The sequence below is a fragment of the Acipenser ruthenus genome, chromosome 5, assembly GCF_902713425.1.
Source record: "Acipenser ruthenus chromosome 5, fAciRut3.2 maternal haplotype, whole genome shotgun sequence".
Taxonomy (NCBI): Eukaryota; Metazoa; Chordata; class Actinopteri; order Acipenseriformes; family Acipenseridae; genus Acipenser; species Acipenser ruthenus.
Window position 1 is genome coordinate 12,947,274 of NC_081193.1, and position 19,934 is coordinate 12,967,207.

Consider the following 19,934-nt stretch of genomic DNA (forward strand, 5'->3'; position numbering starts at 1 on the left):
TCTTGCCGTGTGACCAGTTTGTTCAATTAATGTCAATTATAAAGAATATTATGATATCAAGTTGACAGGGTTAAACACACTCGGAAAAGACACATAGCACAGAAATTAATGAGCAACTTTAAAATAAAATATATTGTGTAGAAAGAAGACCTTCATAAAAGCTTCAATTCCTGTCTGGAATGATTCATTGTTTGGCTTGAATCATGGGTAAAAAAAACAGAAACAGGTGAACTACTGCATTTTAATAATGAGACTGTTATCATCAACTGCAATTCATTTCCCCCTTTTTTGTGCTTCTTTTTTTTAACCTTTATATGTAACGGGGGACGGGGACGAGGACTAATTACGCCAAACCTCCTGCTGTCAGAATCCCTCTTTCAGTACGGATCGCTTACCAAACATGGCCATCTGCAGTCCCTCAGGGAACGGCTCCACAGTCTTGTTTCCATTAGCGTGATGCTTTTCTAGAAAAAAGCAGAAACCAAAGGAATATATATATATATATATATATATATATATATATATATATATATATATATATATATATATATATACACACACCAAAAAACTAAATTGTAACTGGGTCATTCTGACAATTTTTAAATCTATATTAAACCAAAAAACACACACAACATGTCAATAAGTTTGTATACCTCCATTTTGAATAAATAAAACACTACATTTTGTAAACGTGGAACAGCAAAGGCTGTTTTTTTGTTTTTAATTACAATATGCAGTTAATTAAATTATACAATTATTCTATTAAGCAGATTCACTGTTTAACCTTGAAAACACAACACAGAAATCATATTTTTTACAATATAATTTGCTATATACGTATTAATATGCATGATTGAACCTTTTTGGAAATCAGTAGGGCTATTAATGTGGATCCTGCCTCCAGAATCAAATCCCCTTTTAGTAAGAACTTCCACAGGATGTTTGTGCAGTGGTTCTTTTCACACAGTGTTATCAGTGTCAGTATTGTGCCAATTATATTAGGACAGGAAAGGGTTTAATTTTGCAAGTACAGTAAGCAAGTGCTTATTCTTTCATTATCAAGCACGTATTGTTTGTTAAAATTCAGACTGTGACAGCATACAGATTAGAATACATTGGGCTGAGATCAACATCTGGGCTCAGCCAAGCCTATCACAGTCATTATGGATGAGTTGCTTCTCTGGAGAACTAGGTGCAAAGCTTCAGTTTTATTTATTTTTCTCATGGAGCTGTTAGCGTAAATGTCTGAATTATGGATTCAAATGAACTGGTGATCATTGCAGGAGAATGATTGGTTTGCTATCTTGGATTACTGTAATGCAACACAAACCCACAAACTACTCCCTACTTTACCCTAGATTTAATAAACACCCTAAATCTAAAACAAATAAAAAAAGGGTTTTATTACCAGCAGTTTACTCTTACTTAGGCAAGTTGGACATGATACCCCCCACCCCCCCAACACACACACACATTTATTAAAACATGCAAACTCCTGTAAAATTGAGCACATGTGCATGTCTCTGAGGTCTGTTTCCTAAAGTACTGTTATGCCAGATACTATCTATGAGCTTCTCGCCAATGCATATTCTGCTGTATTATACCAGTTGGATTGGGCTTGATACACACCAAGGGGGATCAAAGGGACAGAATATAAAGCAGCAGAGGCTTCTCTATTGTTGTGTGGTGGAAGTGATGGAAAAGTCAAGGGTGAGTCCTGTATTCTCACTGCCTATGCGATGGCTGAAAGCTCTCAATTATCAGTGCACTGACATCCTTCACTGTAATGAGCACCACACACATGGACACATATAATACGCAAAAGCAATTATAAGGGCAGCAGTGTGGAGTAGTGGTTAGGGCTCTGGACTCTTGACCGGAGGGTTGTGGGTTCAATCCCCAGTGGGGGACACTGCTGTTGTACCCTTGAGCAAGGTACTTCACCTAGATTGCTCCAGTAAAAACCCAACTGTATAAATGGGTAATTGTATGTAAAAATAATGTGATATCTGTATAATGTGAAATAATGTATAATGTGATATCTTGTAACAATTGTAAGTCGCCCTGGATAAGGGCGTCTGCTAAGAAATAAATAATAATAATAAGGAAAATTAATACAATAAAACTGTACAGTGATGATAAAATTGTATCAAAGCAAAATATTAATTATGGCACACTTAATAATTTAGCTAGATAAGGTCTTTAGCAAGTTGTATCACAATCTCTTATATGCAACCCTCCTAAATTATGATTTGCACATTGCAAGATGGGGGTAAAGTGTAGTCGCTATAATAAATACAGCTACTATCGTAGTTATATATATTGTATAAATATATGAATTGAATTGAAAAAAGATTGTTTAGATGTATTTCTGCTGTAATGTTTTAAAAAGTAAAGATATTTCATATGATTTACAGTATCTGTTAGCACAATTATGAATATAGCATCTAACGCTAAAGCACTATCTTTTCATTTGCACATTTTAAACATTAAGGTAGCTTGACATACCGAGCCCAAATAAATGTCTCACAAATGTTCATGGAACGTTAAGTAAAAAGTTTGCAATGTCACATCAATAACTCCACACTTTACGGTAAGATAGAATGTTTCTTGGAATCACAGTTATAAAGATTTACCATATTAAAAGCATAACAAATTTTACAAAAGCATAGTGAAAGCATTGTAAAGTACAAGTAAGCATAGTAAAGAATAGCGAGTTGTGGTAAAACATTTTAATAAACATGGTAAGCCCAGGTAAACAATGGTAAATGCATAGTACAACCATGGGAAACATTGTGGTAAACTCCTGTTTTTGGAATCAGTTTAGCCTATGACATGGTCAAAAGTATTCCATGACTGAACAGGTTCTGTGCCTCACCTCAGAGTAAAGGAAAAAGTTGCTACGCAAAGGAGCCGTACTACTGAATGTCATGTGCCATGTGAACAACTGTTCAACACATTAAGGCCTAGAGAAGTTAGCTGTTAGTTGGTGGGCCTTAAAGAGGTCCAGTTTAGTGCATGACTGACATTTTGTTAATAAAACCAAAGAGAACAGAGCCCAGTTGCTTAGTGTAGTAGGTATCTGAAGATTAGAGATTTTAAAAAAAGTGCATAAGGATGGCAATTTACTTTTTATTTCATCACATGAAAGAGTGTTCAGGTGCTAAAAAAAACCCTATAGAGACCAAGGAGAAAAGGCCAAACACTGCCCCTTCCAACAGTGCATGAAAGGGATTGCTAAATCTAGCCCTGCTTTGATTACGATCACTAATGCCCACCAACCAAATCGTTCAACTTTGATTATTTCCTTGCAAGCACAGAAATTACCACCTATCAGAAAACATAAGCATATTCATTAATGCAGTTGCATCAACCACTGTCAGATAATCAATTTAAATGTAAATGTCAGTGGAGAGAGGCAATGAGTCAAAGTAGAATATTAAAAGGTAAAATTAGAACAGGCTGTCATCTCTTTGTGCAGGCCTGCTGAGGCAGTGGCACATGAGAAAAGAGGGAAAAGGATGCTATGACAATACACTGTGAGAATAAACTGGATAGAAAAAAAGACTGGATGATCTGTAAGGCTGTGCTGTAGGAGAGCCTAGACCAATAGACTTGTGTGATGAGCAGAGCTTACAATTGTCATGGGACCACAACAAAAATAATTCCCTGCACTACAGATTGCTTTTCTGCCTTTTTAAATGGCACAGTTTAGCCTATAAATAAACTCTGGTATATAAAATCTGACATTCCTTGGCTGCTGTAGCAGCACTCTATCTACTTATTCTCATCCCTGTATGAAATACACCAACATTATTTTTAGCAAAACCATCCTGTATTAAGGCAAATGCCTTGGGGAACATACGGTGAGTATAGAGTATACTGTATATACCTCTATCAGGGGATTTTTGTATCTCAGTGGGGCATGATCTGCATTGGCCAACGTGTGCATCCAGGGTGTTCCTGAAACAACAATATTTGCAAAAAAAAAAAAAAACACCAGAAACTCTGTTCTCATGACAGATCAAGCCCACTGACGTGTGCTACATTGGACAAGACACACCTGTCTCCACTCTGTGTGTTACACATCGTGGGCTTCGGCAGCAAGTCATCTCTGATTCTTTGGCCAGTCAGTGAATAAATACCCTACAATAAGTTGCAACAGTAAGAAACAAGTTTATTACTATGCAATGTTCAGTGTTGTTTTAACTATGATTGAACAAGAACAATGGCTATCTTTCTCTTATTTATCAACAGGGACAGTTTTTTACTGGAAACTGCTGAAATTGCAGCGGTTTGCTCTGAAATTACCCTACATTTCCGATATTACTTATAATAATAATTTATTAAGTTAAATATGATACTGAAAAAAAAAAAACTTCAATTAATAATTAACAATAATAAAGCAAAACAAGATCCAAAAACATAAATCGCTATAAACTAAGATTAAAGCTGTAGGTGTGTTTCGGACTATAGCAAGGCTTTTCTGTCCCCACGTGTGTGCTGTGTGATCAGATTCCACAACTCTCCTATGGGGCAGACATGGTTAAGGGCAGCAGTGTGGAGCAGTGGTTAGGGCTCTGGACTCTTGACCGGAGGGTCGTTGGTTCAATCCCAGGTGGGGGACACTGCTGCTGTACCCTTGAGCAAGGTACTTTACCTAGATTGCTCCAGTAAAAACCCAATTGTATAAATGGGTAATTGTATGTAAAATAATGTGATATCTGTATAATGTGAAATAATGTGTAATGTGATATCTTGTAACAATTGTAAGTCGCCCTGGAAAAGGGCGTCTGCTAAGAAATAAATAATAATAATAATAAGCCTGAAGATCTGTGGTTTAGAGGAACATGATTGATTGAATTAGAGCTGAATGAGACAGACTGACTACATTTATCCTCCACTGTAAAGTTTGTAATGTACCACTTTTTAACAAAACAAGTGTTTATGTGAAAACTGCTAGTGTTTGTAATGCTGACTATCTGAAATCTCTGCTATGATTTGTTTACTAAGTTCCCTGTCCTTTTTTAAACAGTAGCCTGCAGTATGATTCTAAAACATTTTACAATAAAGGTTTTACATATTGTTCATGTTGTTTGTACAAATGTATATCTGAAATTACCAATATGTGAAGTCTTGGAATTCTTGTTTAATTTCCCCAAAACACTGGCTCTATTTATCAATGTTAAATGATTTCATTTAGGTAAAAAGAGTGGGTAATTCCTGTATCTGCTTATCTTGACTGCTTCCAGCTATCTGGCCTGTTTCCCTAACAGGATTCTTCCACTTCTTTCAGCTAACTAGGACATCTACTGAGTACTGATGTCTTAAATAACCCCAAAAATCTATCTGAACAATAAGAATATTCAAGACCATCCCCTGATATGCATTGGCACCCTCTTTATCTTTAAAGGCCAGCAAGCCCCATACAAAGACTCCACTAGTTAGTAATGCTCTATTTAAGTCAGCTCTAGAAAGTCACATGACCACTTCAGTTCTCCTTATTTAAAAAATTAAATGACTGCTCTACCTAAACTTATTGTTTCTGGCACCAAATCGCAAAGAGCTTTTTTCACTGCTTTCCACTTCACACTGCTTTTCTGCAGCCTATTTCATTGTGCTACAGAGCAGACAGTTTTGCCGGGAACTGCACTATTAGGTGTTACACATCTCCCATTGCAAACCTGGCTCACCTCTCCTCCATCCTCCAAGGCCATTATTCAATCTTTTCTTCATATTTTAACCCTTGGATTCCCTGATCTGGCAATTTTACATGACTGCAGCAGTGTACACAACTGCTCACTGACTTGACATGATGTGTTATGTGTGCTACATTGCTTTAAAATGGCTGATAAAATATAAGGATGTTAAAATACAGGGTTTCATCCCTGGTACTCAAGTACCCCCAACACTCCAGGTTTTTGTTTGAACTAAATTGTTGTCCAGTGCACATAAGACAGTACCTACAGACTGCCTCTGAGACTTTGCAATACAGATGGTTAACAAAATCCAGGACTTTGTAACCACTTGAGAGGAACATTCTGCTGTAACCAAAACATTTCCTGATGCCACGATTCATAACAATAATTTGAAAATCAACAACTACTGCACTGCATTCAGTGGAAGAAGGCCATATTGTCCAAAAAGTGCTGAACCTTAATAATAAATTAGTTTCTGTACATTTTAAACTTTCCATCTCTATAATTATATATAATATAATATAATATATATAATTCTTCTATGTATTACGTGTATTTACATGATAAATGCGCACACACTCACACACAACACACAGTCTGCAATGAGAGCAACCATGTTTAAGCAAATCCGCTCACTTGCTGTTGCTAGGCAACTCCAAGTGCATATTACACATGCAGTGTAAAAAAGATGTTGAAAGTGGCTTTTAAAATAGTGACCAGCTAGAAGGGTACTTTCAGGTTTACTGCTCATATTATCCAACAAAATGAAGAATCTACAAATACAATTGGCAGTGCCAGGTGATGGGGAGTGCAGGGATTTTTTTTTCAAGAAAGTTAAGGATAGTTACAGCTGGTGGCTAGTTTCTAGTGGAATTGTTATACGGGACATGACACTTAGATGCAACACCATGTTCACACTGGCACCCATACAGCCACAAGCAAACATTACAAACAGGCAAATTGAACCAGGCCTCTTGTAAACAGCCTCTTGCTGAGCCTCTGTGCTGCAGAACAGCAGAGGAAACACAATACCCTGGGCAGCATAGCAGGAAAGGAGGAATGCGGCCAAATCACCATGTTCCACATATCACACAATCAAACTGAAGGGCCTTTTGAGTTCTGATCATGCTGTTGGTGTGAGCCCTGCAAGAGGAAGGCAACGAAAGGAACAAAGGCAATTTGAATGAAATCTCTGACAGACAAAGACTTTCGGGCACTGCTCCAGCTTTTGTGCATGAGGGTGGGTTGTTCTGCAGTCCCCTTTTCCCCTAACAAACCCTAATTTGATTATTAAATAGCCTTTCATACAAGAGGGGACATTAATAATATTCTGAGCAAATGGGCTTAGGCTTTTGACCACAGCACCAACCCCTTTCTCAAGCTGTGTCTTGTGCCAACTATTGTGGTATGCTTCCTTTCTTTGCGGTGAACAATGAACACGCTCACCATGAACAAGTTTTTGTGTGTATAGACTCCCTTCACTGCCTAAGGGATGGACAGATCCTGCTGTTGAATGAACTGAATTCAACATGTAAAGTTGCAGAAAGCCCATTTTAAAAACACTTTCATTGATTGATCCACTTTGCTCTGTTCTCCTTAAGTATCTACAGTAACAGGTTTTGGAAAATAATTGAGTTTATTAAGATGTGTGTGTGGTGGAGGCGGGATGGAGGGGACATTCCATTTTGTTTTTAAAAGTGACTAAACTATACTGCAAAAATATTTTGCTCTTATTTGTTTCAAAAACATGTTGGCAGAGAGCTGCATATTTTGATTGTTAAAGCATCCCGATCTGGAGGCATGAAGCAGTGCAGTGGGTGACATGGTATCTCTGGCCCGCACCTCCCCCCTTACAAATTCAGAAGATCTTGCCTTCAGGCCATGTGAGTCACAGCAAGCAGGCAAGCAGCAGATGAGCAGGGATACTCTGTCGCTTCTTGCTCTCTCTTTCTATCTCTCTGCCCATCTGACAGTGATAAATGAGGTGGTCCCATTAATGCTCAGCTCAGCCTTATAGACCCCGTCATCTCATGCAATTTGCTTTAAAATAACAGCCTTGTTTTATAATAAATGTACTACTTTGACACAGAATCCATACTTTTTTTTTTCAAATGTTAGACAGAAATGTATGAGGATGCTGTGCTGATGTTGTAATATATAATGCAGTTATAGAGTTATAGTTATACATAATGTATCACACATCAGTGTGGATGTTTTTAAGCTCTACGAGGAAATCCTAATCTCTGATTCCACCCATATAACCAAAACCACATGCCCATTAAGGTAACTTGGTATAAACTGGGAACTGGAGTTGGTCAACCGGCACAGTCTTTCAAATGACATATAGTATTCCTCACCTAAAACAACATATAAGTTGGGATCTGTCCTCTGGTTAAAACAGTCAAGTATCAATCATCTCAGACTTGAAACTGCTTTGTAGGAAGATGGGACTGAACAAGTTATTATTGATTCTTGCATGGAGTATCTCCAGTTCATGTGATGATGAGAGCAGTAATGGGGCCAGCAGGAGGGAGAAGAAAAACTGGTATTTGTTTTAATCCATTAATCCAAATACCTGGAATTGCTAATGGATGGTGCACATGTAATGGTTGCATGGTTTTAAAGTTAAAATCTCCTTTCAAATAAAAAGGTAATACAATTCTATACAGCAACAACACAATAATAATTATGCTATCAAAACAATGGCGTGTATATATGAAACGTCCTATCTGATAATTACTCCACATCTATATGGTTCTTTTATATTGCACACTTGCACACTCTGTTGTAATATTTATATGTATTGTATGCAATTGATTATAGATTTGCCAAAGAGAAGAGCTTTCCAAGTAACCTTCTGACCTCTGCTCCTCAGTAGGAATGACCAAGCAGGAGGCACAGTCTGTGTGCTCTGTAAGAGTTTTAGTAGGTCACCCTAATATTCACATAATTAAAGTGCTGTGCCTTTTTCTTTAAAAAAGAAAGGTGCCTTACAGTTGTGAGTGGCCCTTTATAGTGAGCAGCCTCATTATTCTCCCTTATCAAAGGAGCTCAAAAAAGCTCTCTTAACAAGAAGCAGCTAAATATTGCAGCACAAAATGCGAGAGAATAATAACAAGCACACACAAAATAATATATCTAACATTGCAGAGGTACATGGGTTTTGTATACACAGAATGCATTCTGTAATATATAAAAGCTTTATTTTCCTGTTGCTAGTCAGTGTCAGTCATGCAACCTGACAAAGGACTGGTAGTAGACACTCGGTTGTTAGGTTTTTGTACAGACAGATGAACTAATAGTTACATATATACCTCCAGAACCATTTACTGTAAATACCATGCTGACAAGTCACACTGAATCAGTGCAGGGCTCCCACTGTATAGCAGTTTGATCCTTTCCTCGTTTTACTATGAGTTTAACAAGACACACCTGAGCTTGTTACCTACAGTATACACTGTGGCTGATCAAGCTCGTATTAAAACCTGGAATGGGTGAAACTACAATAACCGTCTTATTGCCTTCCCTGCAGTGTCATCCTGGCTGCCCATAGTGGCACCCTATTGACAGGTCTTTATATTATTTTTGTCCAACCCATGTAAAAAGTTTATTTTTTTTAATTAAAAAAAATGTTTAGCTACTGATTTTGAAAAATAATTTTAAAAAATATTTTTAATAATGAACAGTAACCAGTATCTAGAAATGCCAAGAAAGGAAATTGATGTTTCATGGATTACATTAACACTAAGCCCTCAGACACAGAAACAGATGCCCCTGCCTCCCCACACTAATAAACTAATTAATTGTTCAGGCTTAAAAAAACACTACTGATTTGAAACCCAGCCCCTCATCCCAACACGTCCCTTCAGAAACTCAAATCCTGGTGGAGCATGTTGTAGGATGATTACCCTAATCACCCTACTATGACATTTCAGCGAAGGGGAGAATGGATGGAAATTGGAAGCCATGTCTTTAACAGCGAGCTGATTACTGTTATTACCAGGCGCATGAATCACAATCATGCGCAGCTACAAGACCCATGTGCAAGTTATCAGCACTGATATTTCAACACCACCTTGCAGTTTGATTTATTGTTGCAGATTGATGGAAGAGAGTAAAGTAAGATGAATGCATTCCAACTAGAGATGGAACAAAATGATAAAAAAAGACATTGAGAATGATCTACTAATACAACTATGTAATGGTTTTCTTATAAAATGTAATGCAGCACAACATCTTCCCATTTAAAATGTTCTTTGCAAGTTTCCTTTAAATTGCCACAGAACTTTAACGTACTGTATTGCTACAGTTACTGTTATTCACAGAAAAGAGAGATACTGCAGGTTTGTGTTGAGTTTTGTAAAATCACTACATAGTTACCATAAGGATAAAAAAAACGTATGACATAAAATGAAGTATGTCTTCTTATGTCACTTCCAGCTGTCTGGAACAGATGTATGCACAACAGGTACTCTAGTGCTGGCTCAGTTCTACACTCAGCATGGCCCATTTTTCAGCAATAGGCTTACCGAAACATCTAGTGTTAGCTTGCTGTCTGGCCTTGACCCTTTATTTCACATTTTATTAGAGCTGCTCAATGTCCAAATTTCATCTCTGTTTCTCAGCCAACCATCCGACTCCAAAATATCGCTATGCTGTTCCACATGAAAGTATAGCTCAGGAAGCCAATCTAAGTGGCACTAATCCTTTGAGGCATTTCTTGTTTTGTGCCAAACATGTATTTTCCTGTCACCTTCAGAATGGTTTTCTGTGTGTCTTATTTGTAGTTGTCAGCTTAGTTCAGGTTGGAAGCACTGCATACAACAGATCAAAACAGGACAGTTGGTTGTAACAATCCTAGTATTCTACCACTTATTTATTTGGCTATATGCCTGGGCTGCTCACAGTTATCCTTTCCACTTGGGATTCGTACCAAACCTTGTCAGAATATTTGAAAAACATCAGTTTGTTGGATTTGTTAAAACTCTGTATAAACATAAACAATCACATAAAACAGGGGGTACATGAATTCAGAATAGAGTAATCTGAGTGTGACTGGGTGGACAGTCACTGGACTAAGCAGCTCAATAGAAAATTAAAAAGCAGCATCAGTAATAGTAGTAGATACCATATACAGTGCAGTGAAAAAATATTTGCCCCTGTCTGATTTTCTGTATTTTTGCACATTTTTCACATTGTATTTGGTCAAGTTTTTTTGTGGGTTGTAGTAGTATACAGAGGGAGTCTGAGAGAAAAAATGATACCAATGTTTGGTGCTTCTTTCATTTGTTTGGTGTGCAAGGTAATCAAACATGCAATCTTCAGGTGTGGAAAAGTTATTGCCCCCCCTAGTTAACTCAACCCAATTAAAGGGATAATTAGGGTCAGCTGTTTGAGTACTTTGGTTAACAACCAGGCCTGATTTGGGCCAGCCCTGCCCAATATAAATCTAACTAACTTTGGCCCTTACCATCAGAGTGAAGTTGTCAGCACACAGGTTCTAGGTGCACATCATGCCACGAACAAAAGACATTCCTGAAGATCTCTGGAAAAAAGATGTTGATGCCTATCAGTCTGGAAACGGTTACAAAGCCATTTCTAAGGCTCTGGGGCTCCACCGAACCACAGTCAGAGCCATATTGTCCAAATGGAGAAAGTTTGGGACAGTAGTGAATCTTCCAAGGAATGGCCGTCCTGCCAAAATCTCTCCAAGAGCAAGGCGTAAAATCATCCAGGAAGTCACAAAGAACCCTAGAACAACATCCAGGGGTCTGCAGGCCTCTCTTGCCTCGGCTAAGGTCAGTGTTCATGACTCCACCATCAGAAAGACACTGGACAAAAATGGGATTCATGGCAGAGTAGCAAGGCGTAAACCATTGCTCACTAAGAAGAACATGAATGCTCGTCTCAAGTTTGCCAAAAAGCACCTGGATGATCCTCAAGAGTTCGAGAACAATGTTCTATGGACAGATGAGTCAAAAGTGGAACTTTTTGGCCGACATGGGCCCCGTTATGTCTGGCGAAAACCAAACACTGCATTCCACAGTAAGAACCTCATACCAACAGTCAAGCATGGTGGTGGTAGTGTCATGTTTTGGGGATGCTTTGCTGCATCAGGACCTGGATGCCTTGCCACCATTGAAGGAACCATGAATTCTGTTCTGTATCAGAGAATTCTACAGGAGAATGTCAGGCCATCTGTCCGTGAGCTGAAGCTGAAGCGCAGCTGGGTCATGCAGCAAGACAATGATCCGAAACACACAAGCAAGTCTACATCAGAATGGTTGAAGAACAAGAAATTTAAAGTTTTGGAATGGCCTTGTCAAAGTCCAGACCTAAACCCCATTGAGATGTTGTGGCAGGTCCTGAATTGAAACAGGATGGCTGTTTTTTAAAAATGTAGGACTAGAGGCGCAAAACAATTACATCCCAAAAGTAGACAAATCTAAATCTAAAACAAAATGGCCAAAATAGTTTAATAGAAAAAAAATATTCAGCGAAAAAAGGCACTTACAGAGCGTTTAAAATGGACCAGAAACAAAATACACAGAAAGAGTACTTGGAACTGCAAACACAAGTCAAAAAGGAAGTTAGAAAGGCCAAGAGAGAGAGAGAGAAATCAATATTGCTAAGGGGGCTAAAACCAATTCCAAAATGTTTTTCCAATATTATAACAGCAAGAGAACATTCAAAGAGGGGGTTAAATGTTTAAGAGACACAAATGGCAAAATCATAGACGAAGAAAAAACATAGCAAATATATTAAATGATTACTTTTCACAGGTTTTTACAAAGGAGGACCTGTTCCTATCCAGTTTTAAATAACAGAGGCAGAAGTGTTAAAGGGACTAGGAGCTCTTAAAATAAACAAATCCCCTGGGCCAGATGAGATCCTCCCAATAGTACTCAAAGAAATGAAAGAAGTTATTTACAAAATCATGCAACAGTCTTTTGACACAGGGGTTGTACCGACAGACTGGAAAATTGAAAACGTAATACCGATCCACAAAGATGGAGACAAAACCGAACCAGGTAACTACAGACCAATAAGCCTGACTTCTATTATATGTAAACTTATGGAAACTATAATAAGATCCAAAATGGAAAATTACCTATATGGGAACAATATCCTGGGAGACAGTCAGCATGGTTTTAGGAAAGGGAGATCGTGTCTAACTAACCTGCTTGATTTTTTTGAGGATGCAACATCGACAATGTATAATTGCAAAGCATACAACATGGTTTGTTTAGATTTCCAGAAAGCTTTTGACAAAGTCCTACATAAAAGATTAATTCTCAAACTGAACGCAATAGGGATTCAAGGAAATGCATGCACATGGATTAGGGAGTGGTTAACATGTAGAAAACAGAAAGTACTGATTAGAGGCGAAACCTCAAAATGGAATGAGGTAACCAGTGGTGTACCACAGGGATCAGTATTAGGTCCTCTGCTATTCCTAATATACATTCATGATTTAGATTCTGGTATAATAAGCAAACTTGTTAAATTTGCAGACGACACAAAAATAGGAGGAGTGGCAAACACTGTTACAGCACCAAAGGTCATTCAAAATGATCTAGACAGCATTCAGAACTGGGCAGACACATGGCAAATTACATTTAATAGAGAAAAGTGTAAGGTACTGCATGCAGGCAATACAAATGTGCATTATAAATATCATATGGGGGATACTGAAATTGAAGAAGGAATCTATGAAAAAGACCTAGGAGTTTATGTTGACTCAGAAATGTCTTCATCTAGACAATGTGGGGAAGCTATAAAAAAGGCCAACAAGATGCTCGGGTATATTGTGAGAAGTGTTGAATTTAAATCAAGGGAAGTAATGTTAAAACTTTACATTGCATTAGTAAGACCTCACCTAGAATATTGTGTTCTGGTCACCTCGTTACAAAAAGGATATTGCTGCTTTAGAAAGAGTGCAAAGAAGAGCAACAAGAATTATCCCGGGTTGCTGCTAAAGGTTGCGTAACTAGTGGGCAGCAGTGTGGAGTAGTGGTTAGGGCTCTGGACTCTTGACCGGAGGGTTGTGGGTTCAATCCCCAATGGGGGGAACTGCTGTTGTACCCTTGAGCAAGGTACTTTACCTAGATTGATCCAGTAAAAACCCAACTGTATAAATGGGTAATTGTATGTAAAAATAATGTGATATCTGTATAATGTGATATCTTGTAACAACTGTAAGTCGCCCTGGATAAGGGCGTCTGCTAAGAAATAAATAATAATAATAACAATAACCAGTCATTGAGTCTAAGGGGGCGATTACTTTTTCACACAGGGGCATTGGGTGTTGCATAACTTTCTTTAATAAATAAATGAAATATGTATCACATTTTGTGTTATTTGTTCACTCAGGGTCCCTTTTATCTAATATTAGGTTTTGGTTGAAGATCTGATAACATTCAGTGTCAAACATATGCAAAAATGCAGAAAATCAGACAGGTGGCAAATACTTTTTCACGGCACTGTATATGTATATGTTAGGTCACAGAATTGCCATTCAGCAGTTTTTTCATTCAGCCATTTTATCTTCTTGTTGAGGAGTGGAGGTGGAGGGTGTTCCTTTGAAAAGGGGCGGGACTGACAGTGATATGAACCAATCACATGACAGATGGAGACTATTGCCCGGTGGTGTAAGGATGTGAGGGCAACAGTTAAATAATAAGTTTATTACTAAAGTTCGGGAGGAGGGTCAGACACAAATCTAGGGTGAATCATTCAATTTACACATTAGCTAAGTAAGATTGTTAGCACTATAAATACCCTCTTCACTTACCTCTCATTTGTGTTTCGATTTCATCGTAACCCACCACCTCCCCATTCCCACCTTTTTAAAAAACAATTTTAGGTTTTGTCTATTTTTGCTCCTATGATGAGGTTTTAACTAATCACAGGCCAAGATTTCCAATCACTGCTATATATATATATATATATATATATATATATATATATATATATATATATATATATATATATATATATATTATATATATATATATATATATATATATATATATATATATATATATATATATACAGACGTGCTCAAATTTGTTGGTACCCTTACAGCTCATTGAAATAATGCTTCATTCCTCCTGAAAAGTGATGAAATTAAAAGCTATTTTATCATGTATACTTGCATGCCTTTGGTATGTCATAGAATAAAGCAAAGAAGCTGTGAAAAGAGATGAATTATTGCTTATTCTACAAAGATATTCTAAAATGGCCTGGATGCATTTGTTGGTACCCCTTAGAAAAGATAATAAATAATTGGATTATAGTGATATTTCAAACTAATTAGTTTCTTTAATTAGTATCACACATGTCTCCAATCTTGTAATCAGTCATTCAGCCTATTTAAATGGAGAAAAGTAGTCACTGTGCTGTTTGGTATCATTGTGTGCACCACACTGAACATGGACCAGAGAAAGCAAAGGAGAGAGTTGTCTGAGGAGATCAGAAAGAAAATAATAGACAAGCATGGTAAAGGTAAAGGCTACAAGACCATCTCCAAGCAGCTTGATGTTCCTGTGACAACAGCTGCAAATATTATTAAGAAGTTTAAGGTCCATGGAACTGTAGCCAACCTCCCTGGGCGCGGCCGCAAGAGGAAAATCGACCCCAGATTGAACAGAAGGATAGTGCGAATGGTAGAAAAAGAACCAAGGATAACTGCCAAAGAGATACAAGCTGAACTCCAAGGTGAAGGTACGTCAGTTTCTGATCGCACCATCCATCGCTTTTTGAGCGAAAGTGGGCTCCATGGAAGAAGACCCAGGAGGACTCCACTTTTGAAAGAAAAACATAAAAAAGCCAGACTGGAATTTGTTAAAATGCATATTGACAAGCCACAATCCTTCTGGGAGAATGTCCTTTGGACAGATGAGTCAAAACTGGAGCTTTTTGGCAAGTCACATCAGCTCTATGTTCACAGACGAAAAAATGAAGCTTTCAAAGAAAAGAACACCATACCTACAGTGAAACATGGAGGAGGCTCGGTTATGTTTTGGGGCTGCTTTGCTGCGCCTGGCACAGGGTGCCTTGAATCTGTGCAGGGCACAATGAAATCTCAAGACTATCAAAGCATTCTGGAGCGAAACGTACTGCCCAGTGTCAGAAAGCTCTGTCTCAGTCGCAGGTCATGGGTCCTCCTACAGGATAATGACCCAAAACACACAGCTAAAAGCACCCAAGAATGGATAAAAACAAAACATTGGACTATTCTGAAGTGGCCTTCTATGAGTCCTGATCTGAATCCTATCGAACATCTATGGAAAGAGCTGAAACTTGCAGTCTGGAGAAGGCACCCTTCAAACCTGAGACAGCTGGAGCAGTTTGCTCAGGAAGAGTGGGCCAAACTACCTGTTAACAGGTGCAGAAGTCTCATTGAGAGCTACAGAAAACGTTTGATTGCAGTGATTGCCTCTAAAGGTTGTGCAACAAAATATTAGGTTAGCGGTCCCATCATTTTTGTCCATGCCATTTTCATTTGTTTTATTATTTACAATATTATGTTGAATAAAAAATCAAAAGCAAAGTCTGATTTTTATTAAATATGGAATACACAATGGTGGATGCCAATTACTTGTCAGTTTCAAGTTATTTCAGAGAAAATTGTGCATTCTTCGTTTTTTGTGGAGGGGTACCAACAAATTTGAGCACGTCTGTATATATATATATATATATATATATACACACACATATACAGTGCCTTGCGAAAGTATTCGGCCCCCTTGAACTTTGCGACCTTTTGCCACATTTCAGGCTTCAAACATAAAGATATGAAACTGTAATTTTTTGTGAAGAATCAACAACAAGTGGGACACAATCATGAAGTGGAACGAAATTTATTGGATATTTCAAACTTTTTTAACAAATAAAAAACTGAAAAATTGGGCGTGCAAAATTATTCAGCCCCCTTAAGTTAATACTTTGTAGCGCCACCTTTTGCTGCGATTACAGCTGTAAGTCGCTTGGGGTATGTCTCTATCAGTTTTGCACATCGAGAGACTGAAATTTTTGCCCATTCCTCCTTGCAAAACAGCTCGAGCTCAGTGAGGTTGGATGGAGAGCATTTGTGAACAGCAGTTTTCAGTTCTTTCCACAGATTCTCGATTGGATTCAGGTCTGGACTTTGACTTGGCCATTCTAACACCTGGATATGTTTATTTGTGAACCATTCCATTGTAGATTTTGCTTTATGTTTTGGATCATTGTCTTGTTGGAAGACAAATCTCCGTCCCAGTCTCAGGTCTTTTGCAGACTCCATCAGGTTTTCTTCCAGAATGGTCCTGTATTTGGCTCCATCCATCTTCCCATCAATTTTAACCATCTTCCCTGTCCCTGCTGAAGAAAAGCAGGCCCAAACCATGATGCTGCCACCACCATGTTTGACAGTGGGGATGGTGTGTTCAGGGTGATGAGCTGTGTTGCTTTTACGCCAAACATAACGTTTTGCATTGTTGCCAAAAAGTTCGATTTTGGTTTCATCTGACCAGAGCACCTTCTTCCACATGTTTGGTGTGTCTCCCAGGTGGCTTGTGGCAAACTGTAAACGACACTTTTTATGGATATCTTTAAGAAATGGCTTTCTTCTTGCCACTCTTCCATAAAGGCCAGATTTGTGCAGTATACGACTGATTGTTGTCCTATGGACAGAGTCTCCCACCTCAGCTGTAGATCTCTGCAGTTCATCCAGAGTGATCATGGGCCTCTTGGCTGCATCTCTGATCAGTCTTCTCCTTGTATGAGCTGAAAGTTTAGAGGGACGGCCAGGTCTTGGTAGATTTGCAGTGGTCTGATACTCCTTCCATTTCAATATTATCGCTTGCACAGTGCTCCTTGGGATGTTTAAAGCTTGGGAAATCTTTTTGTATCCAAATCCGGCTTTAAACTTCTCCACAACAGTATCTCGGACCTGCCTGGTGTGTTCCTTGTTCTTCATGATGCTCTCTGCGCTTTAAACAGACCTCTGAGACTATCACAGTGCAGGTGCATTTATACGGAGACTTGATTACACACAGGTGGATTCTATTTATCATCATTAGTCATTTAGGTCAACATTGGATCATTCAGAGATCCTCACTGAACTTCTGGAGAGAGTTTGCTGCACTGAAAGTAAAGGGGCTGAATAATTTTGCACGCCCAATTTTTCAGTTTTTTATTTGTTAAAAAAGTTTGAAATATCCAATAAATTTCGTTCCACTTCATGATTGTGTCCCACTTGTTGTTGATTCTTCACAAAAAATTACAGTTTCATATCTTTATGTTTGAAGCCTGAAATGTGGCATATATATATATATATATAATAAAAAAAGAAAAAAGAAAAGGATATTTCAGGTACTTAAAAAGGTAGAATAATTTATTACAAATCAATTATCAGGACGTTTCGGACTACAACAGTAACATTCGACCCAATCTTAAGGGTACGTTTCCATGCAGTAGGTCACGTTGTGCAACTTGTAAATACATTCACAGCAACACAGTAGTTAAGGGAGCAAAATCCTCATTTACTATCCATGATTCTTTTACTTGCATTAGTAAAGGAATAGTATATTGCATTGGCTGCATCAAATGTAACAAGCTATATATTGGTGAAACAAAACGACGCTTGGCTGATCGCTTCGTGGAACATCTGAGAAGTATACGAATTAACACCTCTACCTTTCCTGTCACCAGACATTTTAACAGAAATGACACTATAGAAGACATCACAATTTGTGGGATGGTTTAATGCTACGGAACTAATGCTGTCAGGAAACAAAAGGAATGTGAACTTATTTTCAAACTAGGCACTTTGGAGCCATTTGGAATGAACATTCTATTCTGAGGTCATCATCATCATCATCATCATCATCATCATCATCATCAACATTCTGGAATTTTGTTTAAAAGACTACTTGTTTGTTTTTTATCAACTTCTTAAAGCACTGTTTTTTTGTATTCAGCCGATGAAGGACTTGTAGTCCGGATTTGTAATCAGTTATTCTACCTTTTTAAGTACCTGAAATATCCTTTTCTTTTTTTCTTTTTTCTTATTGATCATTTTGGTACACAGCAGTTTTCCTTTTTCTCAGACTTTCATTTGAATACAAATATTCACCCCCTTTGCAGACCTCTACTCTACACAATAGTCATCCCTTTGCACACCACTGCTCTACATAAACCACAATAAACGTAAACCCAGTTCAAAGACTGATCCAGAGCTTTTAGGTAGGCTAATTAGACAGTTTGGCCCAGGATCTCATTCTACACTATAGCAGGAGTCAGCCTCAATTGAGATCATTTGAGGCCCAGCAAGGCTGGGTGATGGAGGTCCATATATTGGGAAACATAGGCTCTGTCTTTAAAAGACTGGTTAGTCAAAAGTATTTAGTGAGAGGAACTGAGCCTCACCCCTAAAACTACAGCAATTCTTCAAATACAGAAAATTGACAGTATAAAAGCAATCTTCCTGTTTAAACCTATATAATAATAATAATAATAATAATAATAATAATAATAATAATAATAATAATAATAATAATGGCATGTAACAATACCACACACTGCACAGATCTGCCCATAATGAACAAAAACGCTTACTTCAGCAGCAAGACCTTGTGAGGCTGAAAAATAATGATGATTAATTGACACTTATGTCAGTGCTATGCACGCAGACATTGAAGACCCAACACGATGTCCATCCCCCAGCATCAGGATGGAAACTCCTGTGGAGCACCAATTTGAATTGACCAAATTATTTCATGAACCTCCATTCAAAATCCAATTTGAAACACAGCAGGAGGTTAATAATCTCTATTTAACTACATACTCTTTTGTTTTAATTCAGGGAAGAAATTACAGACAGAAATATTTTTTAAAAAATGTGTAGGCATTTGTTTTTTTGACAGATATATTGTTCATTCTCTCTCGCCCAGTTATTTTGTTTATTCAGCAGCTGTGGACTGTTGGAATTGGTATGTGAAAAATAAAGGTAATCGCTTTATCTAGAAAACCACCCACAGCCTACCAGAGCTCATTTTTCTTATTTTGCTCCAAGAAGTTATTATTGCCTGGGCTTGATTAGAACCAGGGATCTATAAAATAGCTGGCTGTTCATCTTCTGATAAGGGGACTTGCAGTTTACCTGTCAGGCTCATGTTTGAAATCTAGCCAGTGCTGCAATGACTAACTAACTTTTCCCATCAACAGTCCTACAAAGAATCCAGAGTGGGC

At 37.9% G+C, this 19,934-nt stretch overlaps 1 protein-coding gene across 5 annotated transcripts in view; it reads right to left on the bottom strand.

Annotated features, from left to right (window-relative positions):
- Positions 1-19,934, bottom strand: part of msraa (methionine sulfoxide reductase Aa) — a 96,655-nt gene that overhangs the window by 45,932 nt on the left and 30,789 nt on the right. For all 5 annotated transcript variants that reach the window (XM_059023662.1, XM_034004746.3, XM_034004745.3 and 2 more), the window contains one exon: positions 396-464. In XM_059023662.1, the coding sequence (XP_058879645.1) occupies positions 396-464 (69 nt within the window). The remainder of the gene's footprint in view (positions 1-395; positions 465-19,934) is intronic.